This window comes from Myzus persicae, unplaced genomic scaffold (assembly GCF_001856785.1).
Source record: "Myzus persicae strain clone G006 unplaced genomic scaffold, MPER_G0061.0, whole genome shotgun sequence".
NCBI lineage: Eukaryota > Metazoa > Arthropoda > Insecta > Hemiptera > Aphididae > Myzus > Myzus persicae.
In genome coordinates this window covers 160,289-180,878 of record NW_019101308.1, presented here as the reverse complement: position 1 = coordinate 180,878, position 20,590 = coordinate 160,289, and the positions used below count along the sequence as shown (strand labels likewise).

Below are 20,590 nucleotides of genomic sequence, written 5' to 3'. Positions count from 1 at the left end.
CACATGCCAGTATACAACATCCCCACACACTAACAATACTTTTGAATTTTTAAGTTATTTTTCAAAAATATTCATTTGAAATAATTTATATGGAAAAACAACGTTTACCGCAAGTAGATTGTCTAACTGGTAATATATTGCTCGCATTATCACAATCAAGTCTCTTATGTAGAGATGGCATTTTTAACGGGCAACGAAGTGCACGGGATCAGCTAGTATACCATAAATGTTTTAATATTTCACGGTTATCAAAGCTGTTATATATTTAAATGAAAAGTAGGTACTTTATTTTATATATATTTATATTCTAATATTATACCTTTCAGTATGTATTATGTTCAACAATAACTAGTCCGATATCGATTGTTGTTTGAATGCAATACCTGTGGGCTGTGACTGGTACTAGTGGGGACATAGAGAACGTATAAATAATTTAATTGTATGAACGTGGAAGAAAACAATCAATAAAAAAAAATAATAATTAAGTGACCATTGATGACTTTAATAACTAAACACGAAATGTGAGTAGGACAGATATACGATACCTACGCGTATATCCATTAAAAAAAAAATTAGTGCGTCTCCCATAGTGTTTCTAAAATCGATTAAGCCGTATGATCGTAGGTCTTCGCAAACGTAAAAGGGTTAAATGTTCAATTGCGGTTTTACAAACAGGTCTTCAATTGTAGTGAGCTAGCTATACCAATTTATTTTTAAATCTTTACTTCTATTACCAATGCCTCATGACAACCATATACATAAGCAAAACATTATTTTATTTTCGTGAGCCAAAACCGTATTCATGTGTGAGCCATCCTGTAGCAATCTATAGTGATTGAAAAAAGAAGCTAAAAATGACCTCAAAGTCTCAAAGAATCAATTGGTATAACATTAACTGAAATCGGTCCAGTAACTTCTGAGATAAGGCGTTAGTAAGAAAATAATTTCATATTCATATACACAGATTTAAATTAGTTTTTTTTTAAGTGCACTTATGTGAAGATGTAATTTTCAATTAATTATTCAATTTTTTAAGCTCCTGCCTAGAAATGTCTCAAAAGTAAAGTATCTTATACTAATCATCACTAGGTTTAAGGTTAAAAGGCACGTTTACTTTTTCCATGTCCTTCAGTGTGGCGGGTGACACGTCCGAGTGCCGCCGGAGCTCGGGTGACCGTGGTGGTGCCAATCCCGATCCCAGTGATCCGTTCCCGGACCCGGCGTTCCCGGAATTGCGTCCAATTTTCACGTCCGAATGTCGCCGCTGTAGCGTGTCCGCTATGGGCACGTCCAACAAGCTGTCGGTAGAGTTTTGCGTCAGCACCGGTTGCAATATCGACGTACTTTGTTGTTTGCGCCGGCAAATACTGCAGCACCAAGTGTTCTACATACAGGACAGAAACAACAATTAGTAAACCAATGGCCAAACCGCTGAAAAGAGAAGTATAATTATAAACGTCAGACGCGCGATTTGCACATTATTAAAAGAGTTTTTCCACAACGAATGTCACTATTGGGATCTGCAAAGTGGCAACCAATAACGACATTTTTAGAATCACGTACATACACTGCAATACAACTACAGTCCCATATAGTTTTGTCATAATTCGTCGATGCAGGTGTAAGTAGCTGTGGTGATAGGCACCTTCAAATATCTGATCCTTAGCTACTAAAATGCATTTACGTATTTGTAACGCTACAACGACTCGTCTAATCCCTTCGCTCTCAAATCATTATACTATTCACAGGTTCGTTCCTGTTTGGATTAAAATTCCACTCGTTGGGCTCCTTGCCAATTAGGTTTAATTAAAGAAATAAATTCAATTAAAAATATATTTCTACTGTTTGTTTCCATGAACTGTCAAATATATTGAGAACCTCATTCACAGTATACGTCATAAATTAATTTGTTTATCTTAATTACATTGGAAGTAAGAAGAAAGACAGTGGACTTAAATTGTTTACATAAAAAATATTGTTAATACTCAAGTGTAGTATTGATACATCACTCAATAATTTGATTGATAGCCCTTAGTCCATGATTTAATTTAAGATTTCTTTATGCAATTTAAGATGTGTAGAATTATTTTATTCGCCTGTAGCAACAATCAATATAATGTCTAATTTTCCGATTTATCCTATTGTAAAATAGGCTAATATGCGCAATGTTGATATTTTATTTGTGAATTATTTAAGTGAAGTTAAAAGAAATTTAAATCTAGTCATTAGATGATATGTTTTTATACATCATTAAATATGTATTTATATTATTGGACTTAAAGTCCCTACCAATTAAATAAATGGGGGACGAGGTGACCGAGTGGTCTGACTCTTCCGCTGCGACTCAGCCGGTCGCGGTTCGATCCTCGGCCACCGGGCGGCATTTTTCTCCGGACAAGTCGCGGTGACCGGAGAGCAAGTGCTGCCATCCCCCACCCCCGGGGCATGGCAGAAACCTACGGGTGCCCCATTCGAAATTCTGCCAAAACAATCACACACGCGTGTTCCCCCCTACCGTACCAAAAAACATACAAAACCATCAATACAAAAAACCTACAGTACCTACTAATAGCTAATGGCCACAGTTGCCGGGCTCAGGATCAATTAAAAAAAAAAAAAAAAAAATTAAATAAATAAATAACAGTCATCTGCTAATATCCCGTTGTCCATCAAATTTCAATGAAATTATGGGTCACATAATTGTTTCGGTAATGACAAAAATTTGTTCCCGTTATGGTGAAATTCATCATGTGTCATTTTATCATTTTGCAAGCGTTCTGCACTGGCAATACAAAAGAATGTTTATTTTAAATGCAAGTCGTAGTTTTAAGGATACGAATATAAAATTCATGATTTAGAGAATAAAAATAAAAATTTTGAACATTTAATTTCCAGGACAGTTAATTGAGTAAATTTAATATTTATTATTATCGCTCTTATAGTTGTATTCTTTATAGTAATATCCTGCAAATATATTTGTGAAAAAATTGTTATATTAGACCGTATTTGGTAAACGTTCAATTATATTCGATAAGGAATATCTTCAACTGCAGAAATAGTGAGATAGCTATCTATTATTTTCGTATCTCTGGTCATTGTAAAATTATAGTACTGTTAAGCCTCAAAGGGCAGTGGTGTTGTTTTAAAATTATACACGGACTACCGATGAGATTCAAAACAATACAATCTTACAAACTGTTGAAAATAATATTATATTATCAGCTGTGCGAACGGAGAAAGCGTGGAATAACGAAGTATTATTGCATAATTTGTTAAAATTATACTCGTAGCCGCCGGCTCTATAAGCATAATGTGTTCTCAAACGACAACACTTTTGTCGCTGACAGATTCCATGACGAATATTTGTCAAGCCTCCAGATAGACACGATATCCCTCCTGGTATACGCCATCACGGTCTACGCTGATATGACGGCATGACGAGTTTAGAGACTGTGCGTGAATGATAAGTTTACAATTAAGGGGACAATAAATGTTCGTATTAGTCGAATTTATACATAGGTTTATAAATATATTATTGCAATTCGCAACTTGTAATGACTACTATTAGTCTACACGTTAAAAATGTAATTAGTATTTTGTTATCCTGTATGTTGTATTCGATTAGATATTTTTATTATGAACACCAACAGAAAATAGTACTATGGATTTGTTGCCCTAAAAATTGTTTGGAGAAAACTAAAAACTATGCAGCGTACACTATAATATTTTTGATTTTGTTACAACATTCGATATCCCTGCAGTATTACAATACAAAATAAATAGCATAGTAATTTGTTATAACTAATGCGATATTATGCGTGTGTCTATTTCCAACATCATGATATTCTCGCAATTAGTATTCATCTGAATGCTGATCGGCATTTGGTATAGAATCTGGGACCCCTGCTGGAAACCGATCGCAAACCTGTAGAATATGACTTATTGCCACTATTATGTTAGTACAATATTACAGCCCATTAATGGTTGATCACTTCAAGTCGATAATATATTACTATCGTTCTAAAACAATTTAGGCACAAGGGAGGGTGTTAATGTAGGACACGTCGACGTCGCGTTCACGATGGAGATCGACGAGCTTTTGCAGCAAAGCTTGATACCAGTGGGACCATTTATGGTATAGAAGTGGGAATGAAACCACTTAATAGTTATATGTTTTACTTTTGAATATACGTATTACACGTTTAAATATATGTAAACATAAAGACGACAACTGTAAACCTCAGCCATTGTAAGAGTTGACCGATTGCCCACTGTTTGAAAAGCCGTGCGTAACTTCTAATTTTTAAATCTAAAAAGGAACCAATTATCGTTCATTGACGTTTAAGTATCAGTGCGCAATATGCGTTGTTGCGCTGAAGTGAGGTGAATCAAAAGCGGTGGTCCCTCAAGGATTTCTCGATTTTTCAAAAGGGGAGAAAACAGCCTACGTGAACTTTTTTATTTTATCGACAAAATAGTATTACGAATATTTAACAGTATAGACATTAAATGTAATACAATATATTAAACCTAGTATGTTATTACAAGGAACATAACACATGTTATGTTCAACGTGTTATATTTCGATGCATTTGACAACAATGAATCGTTGTAAAAATGAGTGTATAATTAAAAGGGTGACATAATTACACCTTTATATTTTACTATTAGAATCTTTCACGCATCAACACAACAATGGTAAAAAATAAAGAGTTTGATCATAATAAATGTTTATGGAACTGAAACGACTATAATACAAAAATATTCGTAGATTCATTTCTAAACCATTTTTGTATTGATTAAAAAAGTAAAAACAAAACTAAATATCTTATGAATAAATGTTGACACTTCAATGGTAAACTTGATATTACCCGTGTAGAATATTATTCAGACTAAGGTAGTTCATTTTTAACTTTATGGTAATGTCGAGTTTACCTATAGATTATGCTAAAAGTGCTCAAGCATCCTTGGATATTAAAATATTTTAGGTAGGTAAATAAAAAAAAAATATATAGCATTGCAATTCGTAACTTAATATTGTTATACTTAAATATATCTACCATCTAGTAGATAGTAATACTTAATAATTTACTTATTGTAAATATTAACTTATTTACTAATTATTTAATAGAATTTAAAACGTATTTGGTAATGTATATTAGTTATTATAATTGCAACTTATTATTACATGTTAAAAATAAATATTATGATACCAAGAATTGTATATTTATTAGCAATAGCTTAACACTTACATAGGTAAGTACATATATTAGTAATTTTTTATCTATATCAAATTTTGTTTTCATATATATGCATTTTATTTTACCAATGACCTCCAGCTGTCTTTCATAGTATTTTTCAGTATGGAACATACGCATCTGGAGGCCAACAAAACAAATTGGTTTCTTCATGTCTCATAAGCTATAGGTGCCCAATGGTACCAAAAGTTTAAATAAGTTTAATAACTCATTCAAATTATGATTTATATGCATCAACATAAAATAATTTACAATAGTGGTTCTTATTTGAAAAAAATAAGTTTATACCTAGGAGTCTAAGACACTTTTTAAATGCTATAAAATATCTATGAATTAAAAAATATGAGTTGTAACTTTTCAGTATTCAAAAAAAGCAAAATTAAAAAATCGAATGAACGCTCTGTTAAATGATAAAATGGGGTCAGCATGTTTGGTGAATCATCCGGATTGTATTCTTTATTTTTTCGTGGTTTACCTGCTAACGCAATTTTGCTCACAGATAACAGTTTAATATACTATTATTTAACAACTATACATTATTATAAGTACTGCCACAGAATAATTTTCATATTTTTGTGAACCTAACTGTTTTGAACTATCTGATTGAAAAAACACACTTTGTAAACTAGTTTTTTCTATTCAATTAATACGCACAAAATCGTTGTTGGATGTTGTTCATATTTTCATATTATTTCCAACAACAATTTATATTATAAAATATTAAAATACCACATACTTTTATAGAACGCATGAACTCTGAAAAAAGTATCAGTTTTCAAAAATATTGTTTTACTTGAAACTATATTATATTATTATTAAAGTTATACTGGAGTAGAAAATTTCAGCAATAACACCTGCTGTTAAAGTTTGTTCACGCCTACGACGACTCTGACGAGTATCCAGTTTTGTTGACTTTTGGTGTGATGACGATTTCCTATCGAAATAAATATATTGTTATTTGAGTTTATGCGAGTCCGCTTGATGTTAAAGAACTTCTACCACATCAGCCTACCCACATGATAATTGTTGTTGAGTTATAACAATCATATTATTTTATGCATTTATTATTCGAGCCATAATAATCATATACAAATAACGGATCATATTAAAATAATAATAAAATACAATTATTAGAAATATTACATTTATCGCGCAATTCGATGTTTTCCTTCAATTTTTTTTGTTCATCGCCATACTATATTATATTGTTGTTTTTGCTGATAACTAATCTTATTCGTTGGGAAAAATATTGTAATTTTCACTAAAATATAATATAGATTTACATGTTCAATACTATAATATAATGTACGATGCTTGTACATTTAAGAATCAATGAAATATTTATGATTAAAAATATATTCTTTAAAATGTATAATATGTCATAGAATATTGGGCACATAAATAAAAATAATAAACAATAAAAATACAAGATAATGTCTTTAAATAAAATAAAGTTAAAAAAAGAAACTAACAATTAATTTTTATTACAAAAACAAGCACCTGCATTTTTTTGAACAAATGTCTGTTTCTAATTATTTATTGATCTACTGTTTAGTTTCAAAGACCATAGTAAATGTATATTCTACAACATTTTTGTTTGCATTTTGTCAATTTTTTGTAAATATGACTAATATCAGCTAGTGACGTACTATTATTTTTAGCATTATAAAAAAAATCCATTGTTTGTATTTGTTTCTATGCTGTTTTGTTGTTTAACATTTATTAAACAAAACGACAACGTAGTTATTAAAGTATCCATAATTTTATTCTGTATACAGTAGATGGCATATAGTTAAATATATGCTTTTTCGTTAATGTAAAATATTTAATTGCAGACATTTATAGTTATTGGCAATAAAATATGAATATAACGCATTTTTAAAAAACAAACAAGTATATTGATATTACTTAATATTTATAGTTAGGTAATAACTGTTTATATTTTAGCATCAATTTGATTATATTATTATGCTTAATTTTAAACAATCGGTATAGGTGCCACCAGCTCTCTTAAATTATTGAACAAATTAACTCGTATAATATAATAACACAATAATTTACTGTATACTATTTAAATACTGGGTGGTGTATAATAATATGTTTCACATTATACGAAATATTATAATTAATAGGTATATCGTTTGTTGAACTGCACCAAACATATTATATGCCTAACCAATACGGCAATAAATTATCGAAACACAAAGATAACAATCAAAAATATTGTATTGCGTGTTTCGCAGACGTGTTGATTTCATAATAATGGATTAAAACGTGCATATACTGTACACTGTATAGGTATAATATATTACTGTTATTTCCAGAGATCCGACCATAGATAGAATTAAATCAAAAAGTCACTATAGGTATATGAACTTATTATAATATAATTATTATTTGTTTATTTGCATTTTAAATGTATCTCAATGTATTGAGATGCATTCGTGTAGTGCAAATCAAAAACTAAATACTAAAAGAGAAACAAACATTTTTTAAAAATAGTTTGTGCGTTTCAAATTATGTGTAACACCACGATCCAATTATAACAATAATTAACAGCTATTATGTATTATCAAACGGATGTTGTTATTGAACGGATTCCTCGTTCGAGTTATTCGAGTCACGTAATTCACTCGAAACATGCTGAATATTTACTATATTATTAAACTTATATAAATAATTGCATTATACTACCTGCAAGTTTTGACAAAAATTGTTATTTTGATAACCTAACGTTGTAACAATCAAATTAATAAATAACAACAAAAACAAAACAACATTTTACAAAACTTTAATGAATAACTACATTTTACATTTCAAGTGAAACAATAACGGCAATTATAATTAATAAATATGAAAATGGAGTATTTTTAGTTCTTCCATAAAACTATTTTGAATGGGGAGGGGATTCTTAAAATATGTCTAAATAATAAAATTCAATTATAATTCCGATATACTAAAATGTGTCGATTTAAAAATGTTGCATCAAAATTATTTTCAAAACAGTGTTTATAGAAAGTCATAATATTATTATAATATACAAATTTAATATATTCATTCAACTCCAAACAAATCAGATAAAATATAAATTCCCTATACACACAACGTGGGGAAACTGACCATTTTTTCATAAAAAAAAAATATTACGTACAAGCTTGAAAAACTAGGTCAATTAGGCACTAGTTATTCCGAACTGCTATTGATCGATTAATTTATGTGTTTAATCATATTTTAATATCTAAGTAATTGGAGTTTTATTGAAGCGTTACAATATGAGAACATCGTATTTGAAGAGTACATCGTTCGTAAAAAAAGAAGAAAATGGAGAAGCTAATGGGAAAAGTTTGACGGTCTGTAAACTTTTAATGTAAGTATAAGGGAAAAAAATCTTCTTGCTCATATTTTATACATAAATATTTGTTATTATAAATAAAAGAGGCGAATTATAAAGTAATAAATATACTCAGGTTGTAGTTTATTATATTTTTTTATACGCAAATTATCATTTTTTTTTTTTAAACTTAATTATGTTAGTTAAACAGCTGCTTACATTGTTTATTTTATATTTTAACCATTAGAGATATTTTTTAATAATACAGAAGTTGTGTATCCACATTGTAAGTATAACACTAAACAAAAATAGACACGAAATGTGATAATATAATATTGGCTATATAAATTGTATACGTTTCTAGGACAAAGATTACAATTAGCATAAGTGAAATAAATTATATAATATAATATATAAGGTGTTGTGCAAGGAATATTTTAGTTTTACATAATTTTTATTATATTATTATCTTCTTTGTATAGGCATATAGCTTTCTAAAGATGTGAACCGAAATATTTTTAAAGTAAATGCAGGTGGGTACCAATTTAACTTATATTTATTAACTGACATAATTGAGTTGCTATTATCTCAATTCTTATCTGGTTCGAATAAGTAAGTAAAATAAATACAATAACAACATTTCATGAAAAACGCAGCCAATTTAACGAAACAAAAATGGCTTATAACATTTACAAAATGTTTACATTTATTTACGTAGGTAGGTAAATAATGGATTTTAAATTGTGATATCTTATTTGTTTAGACGTTATAATTTTGAATTATATGTAATAATTATCCATGTAACTGAATTGTATAATAATAATACATAATATATGTTCTCAAAAAAAGGTGCTATCTTTATAGTATTACAGTATACGCCATACGGCCCGTTTTTTAAATTTTTAAATTAAAATTGTATGATAAAAACCTTTATGATAATGTGATATATAATTAATATATCCTGTATTAAATGGAGTCGCAGATAATATATAAATGTGCCCAAGCTCCAGTCTGTATATAGATTATGGATGGTCTATTTTCTATATACAGAGTTATATAGGTAAATTGCAGTGAATGGGTATAGAAATTCATTAAATTATAAGGTTTTTTTATCCCCCCCCCCTTCACTCTTTAGAAATCATGGCTACTTATTTATTGGTATCAATAAAACAATGAAATTTCTCAACAAAAAAATGTATAAAACAAAAATGTTAATGAATTTTATGTTTATTGTATATTTTTTTACCATCAATTCCACATCTCTACATAAGTACCTCATATTTCCTGAAAAACCTATATAAATAATTCTAATCCACTACGTTTGTATTTTAGATGTTTTAGAATAAATACACTGTTTCTAAAGACGTTAGTGTTTGTTGTATAAAGGCAGAAAACTATACATTTTAAATGCATTGTAATGCTCACATTTCAAGATGTAATTTCAATAAAAGAAAAAATAAATATATACAACATACATTTGGATAATATATTTGTGTCCCCTGTTTAATCGCAGTAGGTACACGGAAGATTGAGGAAGTACATTAAAATCACACGCAAAAATTATGTGTTTGCGCAATTTTCATCTGAGTCTATACTGCGATACGCATACTATATATACGTATATAATATCTTCTTCTCTTTAATTACGTTTATCTCGGCATTCCGCCACATTGTTCCTCACATTTGCCGTACCATTCGTATGTATATGTCTGGCCTTGTACAAATAACGCTTGGCGCCCGCGGGAACCTCTTATTCTTCCCCCGTGCAGTTTATATACAGAAAACTATCAAATGGCAGAACGTCCCAGTGCCGTGTCATAATCCGGGAAATCACGTTTTTGATATTTAAATAACGGTCGATTTCTTCGAATTGTATCGTAACCGTTATGTCTGTGTCGATAAACCCAAAGCGATTTGTGACGATTCGAAAATTATTATTACTACTATAAAAGAGAAAACCGTGTCAAAAATAAAACTAGCTATATATGTATAGTAATACAACGCATCAACATTCACTAGTATGATCAACAACTTCAAATCGATACTATGAAAAAAAAATGTACACATGTTGCTGGTTGGGTCTTGCTATTAAGTATTAAGTATATATACAGAGTACATATTTTATGTTTATAAATATAAATAATATATATATATATATATGTTTATACTTATAAATAGTACACAAGTACAAGTTTTTCTATAAAGTTTTTCATTTGTTCAAATTCGTTATTGGCTCGTATAAACGAATAATAATAACCAAAAATCTTAACTATGATAATATGAGATTTATTCCGTATGATATTCCTATACACCTACTATACTGTTACAGATGACACATTGCGCATGTAAATAATAGTATGCACGTATTTATAGATCACACCCTTAGGGTATATGCGATATTTTCGTAAAATTAAATAATATATTTTATCGTGTACGAATGGGTGAATGGAGAATAATGGCATCTGCACGACGACTACGACGACGTCACAACGAGTATATAATATGAGATTATTTCCAACATAAATACGGTTCGAATTTCCGGGTAACGCGTAGGAAGCATACGCACACAACGACACACACACACGCACACACACACACACACACACACACACACACACACACACACACACACACATCAACAAACAAACACACACAAATCTAGGACATATAGTTCTCGTATGACGTCGGCGGGGGTATGAGTGGACGGGGATGGTTTGTTGTGCGGGGTGGAAGCTGAGCGTTAAGTTTACATACAATATAATGCATAGGTGTAACCAATCAGAAAATCGCACACGATGGAACGTGGGCCGCAAACGCATACCCATATAATATGATATATTGTATATATACATAATATACACGCCCAAATATTTGTTCTACGTGCACCACGCACGCATCTTCGACGTGTACAAAACCCGGGGTGTACCCGTAACGCGTGTTATTATAATAATATTGGCACGTGAAATTCGATATAACTCCGAGGTCTCGCCATGCATTCGTTTCATCCGCCTCAACCGAATTTTTAAAAAAAGAGGGTAAGACTTACGTTTCCGTCAAAATCAATATTTTACCCGGTTTGAAAGTTATTACCGTAACATATCAACGATTCCAAATTATTCCACTCGTCAATATATGCAACTATTGCCCTGTGTGGGACATGAGCATTATGAAGAGTTACAATAATTTTTAAATCTTGTAATAACAATTTTTTTTCTTTTTGTAGATAAATAATGAAATTATTATGACCTGTAAATGCGTGGTAAAAATATGATAATATTGGAAGGATTTTGAAAATTGTCTTACTTTTGCACTTCATATAAAATAAAATGACAAAATTATAACATCACAATTTAAAAAGTGAATAAGTTTGACAATTTCATCACTGAGTAGATCACTGTGATGGTTGAGTTAAATTTAAATGCGAGACGACATTTGTACATTTTAGCTAGTACGAAGCTTGTAGTTTACGCTGAATAGAAAAAAAAAAATATTCCAGGAATTTATAAGTACACATAATATTAGTTTCAATGAATTCGTATAATATTTTGTACAGTCATTAAATCAATTTGCCATTCAGCCGCGGAATGGCTATCTTAGTTTATATTTCGTATTTTTGGAATATTTCTTTTCCTACTCAGATGTTCAAATATTAATACTAGAACGAAAATTCTGAGTGTAGACAGTTTGCGGTCCTATATTACTAGGTACCTATATTTTATTTAAAATTATTTAATGTATTTTTTTTTTTTTTGCTATTATCAATACGGTATTGTGTCATACTGTATAAATAAATAATAGATAAGAGCTAACCTGAAACTACTTTGAAAATAACATTGATGAAAGAAAAACTACGAAAATCGCTATTATTTGTTTAAATGCTTTACTGTTATTTAGATTTTTAGATATTAATCAGAATTCCTCACGATGAACCAGATTGTATTACATTTTTACCTACAAAACAATAAATTATTGTGGTATTCAAGAAAACTTTCAAAATTAAAACGTCAAAATAAACAAAATTGTGCAGTATTTTGTATTTTAAAGGTTTTAATTAAGTATAATAATAACATGTGTGGGATCTTGTATTGCATTTTCAATAAATTTAACATTTTTATGGATAATATTAGAAAATTTTAAATGCCTAGGAAAAGTTCAAGGTTAAAATAAATATTTTGAATATTGTATTGAGTATAATATACCAAATGATAATTTATCCAACAATGAAATTTGTCCAAGTTTCTATTAATATTTCTTGAATTCTATTAATAAAATATAAAATTGTGTAGTTAGTGAGAATTTATTATTTTATATACGTGATCGTCAACATTTAATTTCCAGAGACTCGTAAAAATATTTGTAAAATAACACTTTTTTTTTTCTTTAATATTCTTGAAAGAAACTTATGTATTAATATCAACATAATAAAGTGAAAATATCAAGTATTTCCGAATTTTTGTTTTTGTGTAACAACCAAATAACAAAATCAATTTTGTCACGAATTGGTTTATCCAGTTTTTCTTCGCCTACCTAATTGTTTTTTCCAATTATTAAGACAAGTACTGTGAATTTTTACTTTTTAGTTTTTACCCACCCAAGGACCAACCATTGATACACTTTTTTTAGAAAATACATTGAAATCGAAAATTGATGAATATTTACTATTCCTAACGGTGATGGTAGACACAAAATAAAAATAAGTGCAAATCCTAAATTCAAGTCAAGCAGTTTAAATGAATTGATAAAGGGCATTTGTTATATCAGATATGTGATGAGTGGTGGTTATGATATGATAATCATAGATTGTATATTTTTCCCCGATCACTACCTTCTCTTAATCCCAAAATATAACAAAATATTCAATAATACCTAATATAATATACTATTGCTATCAATTTATCATAATCATCGTAGTATTCGATATCCGCAGTAGCCATAAAATAAAACGCACTTCCGGAAACCAAAAATAAAAATAACCAGCGGGGGGCGAAGACCGTCGATCACGGACCGGCGGCGCCTGCTGCTGCTGCTGCAGCTACATCATAGGTATACCGTATAGTCGGCGTAGTGTTGGGGTGAGCGGGGAGGTGCGCTAAGCGGACGTGGACGAATTGAGGCGGCGGCACCGTTAGCCGAAACGAGTTACGGTCGGGTCGCGAGGTTAGGCGGTTATACACATTACGCACACTCATATATATATATATACAAGTGCAGGGGATTCTATAACCACCGCGTAGGTATATATACACGCGACGGATGAGCGGTGGTTAGATAAATTACGGGCAGGCAGCGGACGGTGCACTGACTGCGAGAGGACCGTAGGAGTGATGTCCGGGCGACGGCGGGGACGACGGCTGCGGCCGAGTTTCCGCCGCGGAGAAATCGTTAAGGACCTCTTTGTGCTTAAACATGTGCGTGTGTGTGTGCGTGTGTGTGTGCGTGTGTGTGTGTGTGTGCGCACGCGATATAATGCAACTCGACGCTACGAGATTCCCGTCATCGCTCGTCCCGGCGGACATGGTCGTCGTCGGCACTACGTTTTTTATTATTTTTTTTTTTTAATAAAAACCAATTTATCTCGCACGTACACTTCTAAATTTGTTATATACGTGAAGCTATGGCTTTTTAGCGCGAAAATGAGTTTGAATATTTTTATTTTTTTTTATTTGGTTGGCACCGCTAATAAGAGATTCCGTGAAATGTTCGCCGTGAGTGAAATTTAATCGAATTTTAGCGGAAAGTCTTAATTTTTTTTAAATTATGCGTACTTGTGAATTGCAAATAATTTCGAATAATCACAACCCTCTCTCGATGACGTAACTATTTGTGTCTCTATACACACATATTACCTGTTGTACAGACTACAGACGTATACAGTGAACAATAACAATAATAATAATAAAATATAATATTTTTAGATTAGCAAAAAGTAAAAAATTAATTTATTATTAAATTTTTAAATTTAAAAGATAGCATTTGCTTGATAAAATGAGTTGGTTAAAGATAGCAAGCTATAATGACTCCAAAAATAGACCAACCTATAATCCAGTTTATAATAAATAACAATAAGATACAACATTCCAATATTAAGCTCATGATATAGCAATATCATATTATAATAATAAAATATTCGTCAACGGTCCTCGAAAATTGTTTGAAAGGGATAATTCTATATTATTCTGATGTATGTTTAATCTCCGCCTTTATATTATACTTATAATGTTGTCCAAGCTCTTATAATATGTCAAACAAATATAAATCTATCAAGCCTGGGCAATAACAATTCATAATATAATATAATAGAAAATCAGTACCATAGAACGTCGTTCACAAGGTTCGAAAGTTGTATGAACTAGCGCACTACGCGCGATATCATATTGTAATATAAAAATCAAATTAACCACGAATTGATTCAACAGAAGAGAATATTATTATCAACTATACCGGGAACACGCCGGTGTTTAATATGTGTACGAGACGGCCACTAAATTTTAGTGCTTTAGTTTTAGTTTGGTACTACAATTGTGCGCACACAGAGACATGGCAGTAATATGAGGTTAAACAAACTTCGTACCGAAAACCGAATTTCTGACGTTTATAATTCACAATTAAATATTCACCTGCGCCCGTTCAACGCTTGATAACTCCTGATAGTCGTAGTTATTATTACACACTATAACAACTTGACCTACATAAGATGATTACAAATTATAAGTATCAATCGAGTACAACGACTTGGGCGAAACACCAGTATACATATAGATATAACATATAACTATGACAAAATGTAACAGCTAACATGCATAATAATATTATAATATACGTTTCATTTCATTTCATTTATAAATATTACTCTATTCAAACCAGACTGCATATTTTATATCATATCACACTTGTTTCTTAAAGTTGTATCCGAAATACAGGTGAACTGTAATTGTATTATTATTCATTACGTAAATAAAAATTGAATGATTCACTCATATAAATTAATTGTATTCTTTTACTAAGTTAATGTTAAGTACTTGCAATAATTATGATAATTAGGCACTGTTAATAATAATTTAGCAATAACTACAATGCTTGCTTAGTGTAAACATTTATATTGGCTCCTACCCAGTCATTTTTGACAAGGCTTAATAAATGTATGAAATTATACAAACATTTCTAAAAATATGAATATTGAGTAAGCACTATGATAAAAAGCTATAATGTCATTTAGGTAACGTGATAACAATAGCACAACATTTGTTTTAAAAACAACTGATGCATTACTCTGTGTATACGTATTAAAAATTAACAATAATATTATGTTTTTAACACTAAATTTCGACTAGGTGGAGTTCCACCTTTAATTCATATGTACATATTCATGTGTACATAATAGAAGTACAGTATGGTCATTCGTAATAATTCCTCTTGATACTGTTAGCCCAAAACAATTAACGTTAAAAGAGTATCTATACTATAACGTACGTTTCGTTTCTATTATATCTAAATCATAAATAAAAACCAAAATTCGATTTGAATAAAATAATTGGGATTTTATGTTGTTTGTTAAATGATTATTGTTATTAATTTATTATTATTATTATAATTATAATTTTTACCGTCAACGTTGTTTTTTTTTTTTTTTACAATTAACTAGGGGGTAACCGATTTGTTTGCAGATTATGGCATTAGTTGTTGGACCCTAACTTCTTATTTGTTTCTCTTTCTATACAAAATATAAAAGTTCTTTCTGGAATAGTTCAAGTTTAATTGAATTTCATCCCATTATCGATATATTCCATCATATTAATAAATATAACACACAAAAAAAAAACACTCGATCCATAATTTATTTACTTTAGAAAATCGTAAACAACGGTTAGTTGCTTTTTAAACTTTTTACTAAGTCTAATCGATTAATCACAACATACTATTTAAAACAAAACGTACTATATTTTTATATTTATATTAAAATTAATATTATTTTTTATCAAGACACTCATTAAAAACATTAAATAGATTTAAATGAACTATTATTTGTGAGGTTACAACGTTTTAATTGTTGTGCATATTATTATTATATAAATAGGTATACCTATATTTTTTTGTTTTTGCTTGCTGGTGATTAAACTATATAGCCTGTAAAATGTATTATACCCCTGTCGTAGGAAATTCGAAATAAAAGCTCACTGAATTGTGGCTCGAGTATACGACACCACTGCCACTTTATATATACATGTATATTATTTTGGCATATGATGGCCAAAAAGTGAACCTCTACTGCGTCTGCAATGATGAATGATGGTGAAGAGTTATTTAAATAAGCCCCAGTCCGCACTTAATCACTGCCGACGCGGCATTTGCAAAAACGACATGCGTAGCGATGAGGGGCAAAATCGGTAGGAGAGTATACAGAGAGAGGAGCGAGAGAGATAAAGTTAGAGCGAGAGAAAGAAAAAAAGGTAAATAACCTGATGAAAAAGGGACCGGACACGGGGGCCTTGAATTAATTTCCGGACTACACTCTCGTGCTGCGCGTATATACTGCGGGGAATGCGAAAAAATAAAACATACAATTCTTTGTTATTAACAAAAACACACACACGCACACACACCAACATGCACATTTATATATTATGTATGTGTGTGTTTATACATCGTGTTTTTCTTTTTTTTCTCTCTCCGACGTGTGTTCCTGCCCGTTACCACTATTGTGGCCACTAACCGCAAGATTTATCTGGTTGTGTCAAAAGGTACACGATATATATAACATAATATACGAAAGAGTGATAAAGAGAGAGAGCGAGAGAGAGAGAGAGAAACAGAGACCGAAAAGAATACGATTCTATACAACGTTAAAAATATATTCAAGGAACTTAGTACCTACCTTAATGATTGGGCTTGAAATCAAAGAGAAAAAAAACTAGTAGAGTAAGATTATATATCACACTCGCGTTTTAACAGAATTAAATTGTAGTTCTAGTTAATATTGTTTTCCCAAAAAGAAAAACGTAGGGTAATTTTTAAATTAGTTTCGTTTTGTTTTTTTTTTTGTGTGTGTATAGAGGTACATTTAATCTCACCAAGTGTTTAAACGTTTCTGAATGTTCCACTAATCACTGAAGACTAAAACAAACAACATAAGTTATATCAAAAGATAAATTATATTTATAACTATTGATAATCATTTAGAACGAGTTATTGCACAGAGATCAAATTTGATAAAATCAGTAAGTATATTATTTTTTATTTTTTTTATCGGTGGCAAGTCATAAAAAACATTTCCAATTTGGACAAGTCAAAGGTATGTTTAAAAAAAGGTGATAAAATGTTTTATAATAAATTAACGTTTTCTCATAGAGTATAAAGGCTAGGCAAATTATTAAACTACACCCGGGTCAATACTTAAAACTAATACATATTTCTATCATTTTCCGTTTTGCTTCAGTTGAAATATATAATACAAACCCAATAATAATGAGTAATTTTATGATTTCCCACTTCTTATTTCTGGGTTTTTTTTTTATAACCAGTTTTAACAACTGGAGACAGATTCAACGAATGTTTAAGTGTTGGTGTTAATAAAATATCGTTTAGAGATCGTTTTCAAATATTTACATCAAGTATAATATGTCCAGAATAAGGAAAATTAACCATAAAAGTAATTATTGTAATTATTATGTTCATAAGTATATTTTAAAATTTTTTTTTTTTAATGTATAATTTGTAAAAAAAATTGCTTATGCCACATTTCTACTAATGAATAGAAACCTTTTTCCATATATATTATATTATATAGGAGATAAAAATCCAAAAGTGGCGAGGGTGGACACTTAAAACTGATTATGTACGCTGATTATGTACCACTGATCATGTACGCTTTGGAAGAAACTGATCAGGTATTATATTACTAATATACTAAACATCGTAAGTAAAACGATTGAAGCAATTTGGAAGGGACAGGCATAATATATATTATATACATCGTTTATTTGCCTGACACTTGGAAGTACAAAAAATACTTTCAGGCTGGATGCGTCTTGAGTTAGAGACTAATAATACTGAGACGTGGACTGTTTGTGAATGACTTTTTACGGGGACTGACACAGAGGTCAACACGCCTGAACCTGATGTTGGTCAATTAATTTATTGATCTCTATTCATTGAAGATGTATAGGATTGGCCGAGCAACTGCGGCCGAAGTCGGTTACTATAATTCAGTTATGCAATTAAAAGTCACTAGAATTGTTTTATAAAATAATAACCCTTAGGAATTTGACCAGTATGGTAACGTTCAATGTGTAAATACAGTTCAAACATACGAATGCACTGTGTAACATTTATAAATAAACGTTTACATGATTTACGGTGATTATAACTTTTGTGTGATTAATTTAATATACAAATAGAAACTTTGATAATAATATTAAAAAATGGTATTTCTTTTAAAAATCAATTCCTTTTATTTTTGAAATATATTTAGTTTCACTAATCTTTACTTAATCTATAATAATTTAAAGCTATATTTATTACTTACAGATAAAATCCTATTATTATCTTACGAATTAATATATTTTATAGTAATAAAATAAAAAATGCATGGTATCATGAACTCAACAGTCAAAATAAAAAATTACCTTTAAAAATAGTGCATCATGTCTAATGCCTATTATAGTTCCCAAAATATTTGGTTTACTTTTCCTGAGCCTTATAACATATATTTTTTTTCATAATTATAATTAATCGTTTCAATAATAGGTACTTACAATATTTATAATCACACGGCGCTCTGTATAAGCTATTTAGCTACACCGCTGACGTAGAGTCATGTTTCCGACATCTATTAATTATAACTTACAAGTAATGAGCTGTTATACCTAAGTGTGATTTTCCAGTAAGAAAACCTTCTCCACACTTTTTGACTATTTCTTTTCAAGCTATAGGTGTTTAAACTGAACATTTTATGAATTTTTAAATACAAAAATTTTTCGGGATTATTACGTTTTTATTTTGAAATTTTTCGAAAGTGAACTCCCAACAAAAAAAAAATCGTGACTACTACGTATTTTGATGTTTTTAGAGCATCGGAGGAGTTATTATGTATGTTTTTTATTTTAAAGGTTTTTTTTCACGGAGACACAATTTAATTAAGACATTTAAAATATATATAAGTAGCTAAATAAGAACCAAAATACTTTTGATATTATGTTATGCCAAGAAAATGCAGATATTGTGGTATTTGGTAAAAATGTCAAGTCTCTTGCGATATTTCTTTCTGAGTGAAAACAAATACAAAATCGATATGTTCGAAAACTGGCACTTGTGTAAATATTCCAGTCTTAATACTATTTTTTTGTTAGTTTAAAGTGCTGAGATTTTTGAATTCTAATGTATAAAAATTAAAAATTGATCAACTGAAATTTTATCATAAAACACTATCGATGTTGAAAATATTGTAGAGAATCTCTGAAACTTATAATGACGATGGACGATATCAAAAACACAAACATTGTTAAACCAATACGATTCGCTCAGAAACTATACATATTTTATATAATACAACATAATATCGTTGAAATATTTAGACATGAAAATTGCAAGTGAAATATCTCAAATTCGTAACCTTTATATTATGATAATTTTACTCGCACGCTTGTGCGTAGTTCTATACGCCATTGGATTTTTTTATGTATAATATGGTGTATCTAGATATACCCTCGGTAACACGGATAAACATATGCCAGCGGCCAGCCACATATTATAATATTATAATATACCAACACGTATGTAGCTGGTACATATTATAATACATGTAGTACATACAGTAGGGTTCATATACGATATTACGATCCCGGTAACAATATTAAATATTTAATTTGCCGTCGATCGGAACGTATGATAAAATGGCTGCTGCTGGATAAAGCGAACGAGCTCCTCAACTCGTTATTAAAGTATTATCAATGCATTCATACTAGTGTAGGTCTGGTGGTAGGTATGCTGAACAGAAACATATGCT

General features: G+C 30.1%; 1 protein-coding gene across 3 annotated transcripts in view; it reads right to left on the bottom strand.

Moving 5' to 3' along the window:
- Positions 1 to 20,590, bottom strand: part of LOC111028601 (regulating synaptic membrane exocytosis protein 1) — a 192,797-nt gene that overhangs the window by 51,114 nt on the left and 121,093 nt on the right. For all 3 annotated transcript variants that reach the window (XM_022307317.1, XM_022307316.1, XM_022307318.1), the window contains exon 6: positions 1,115 to 1,384. In XM_022307317.1, coding sequence (XP_022163009.1) covers positions 1,115 to 1,384 — 270 coding nt within the window. The remainder of the gene's footprint in view (positions 1 to 1,114; positions 1,385 to 20,590) is intronic.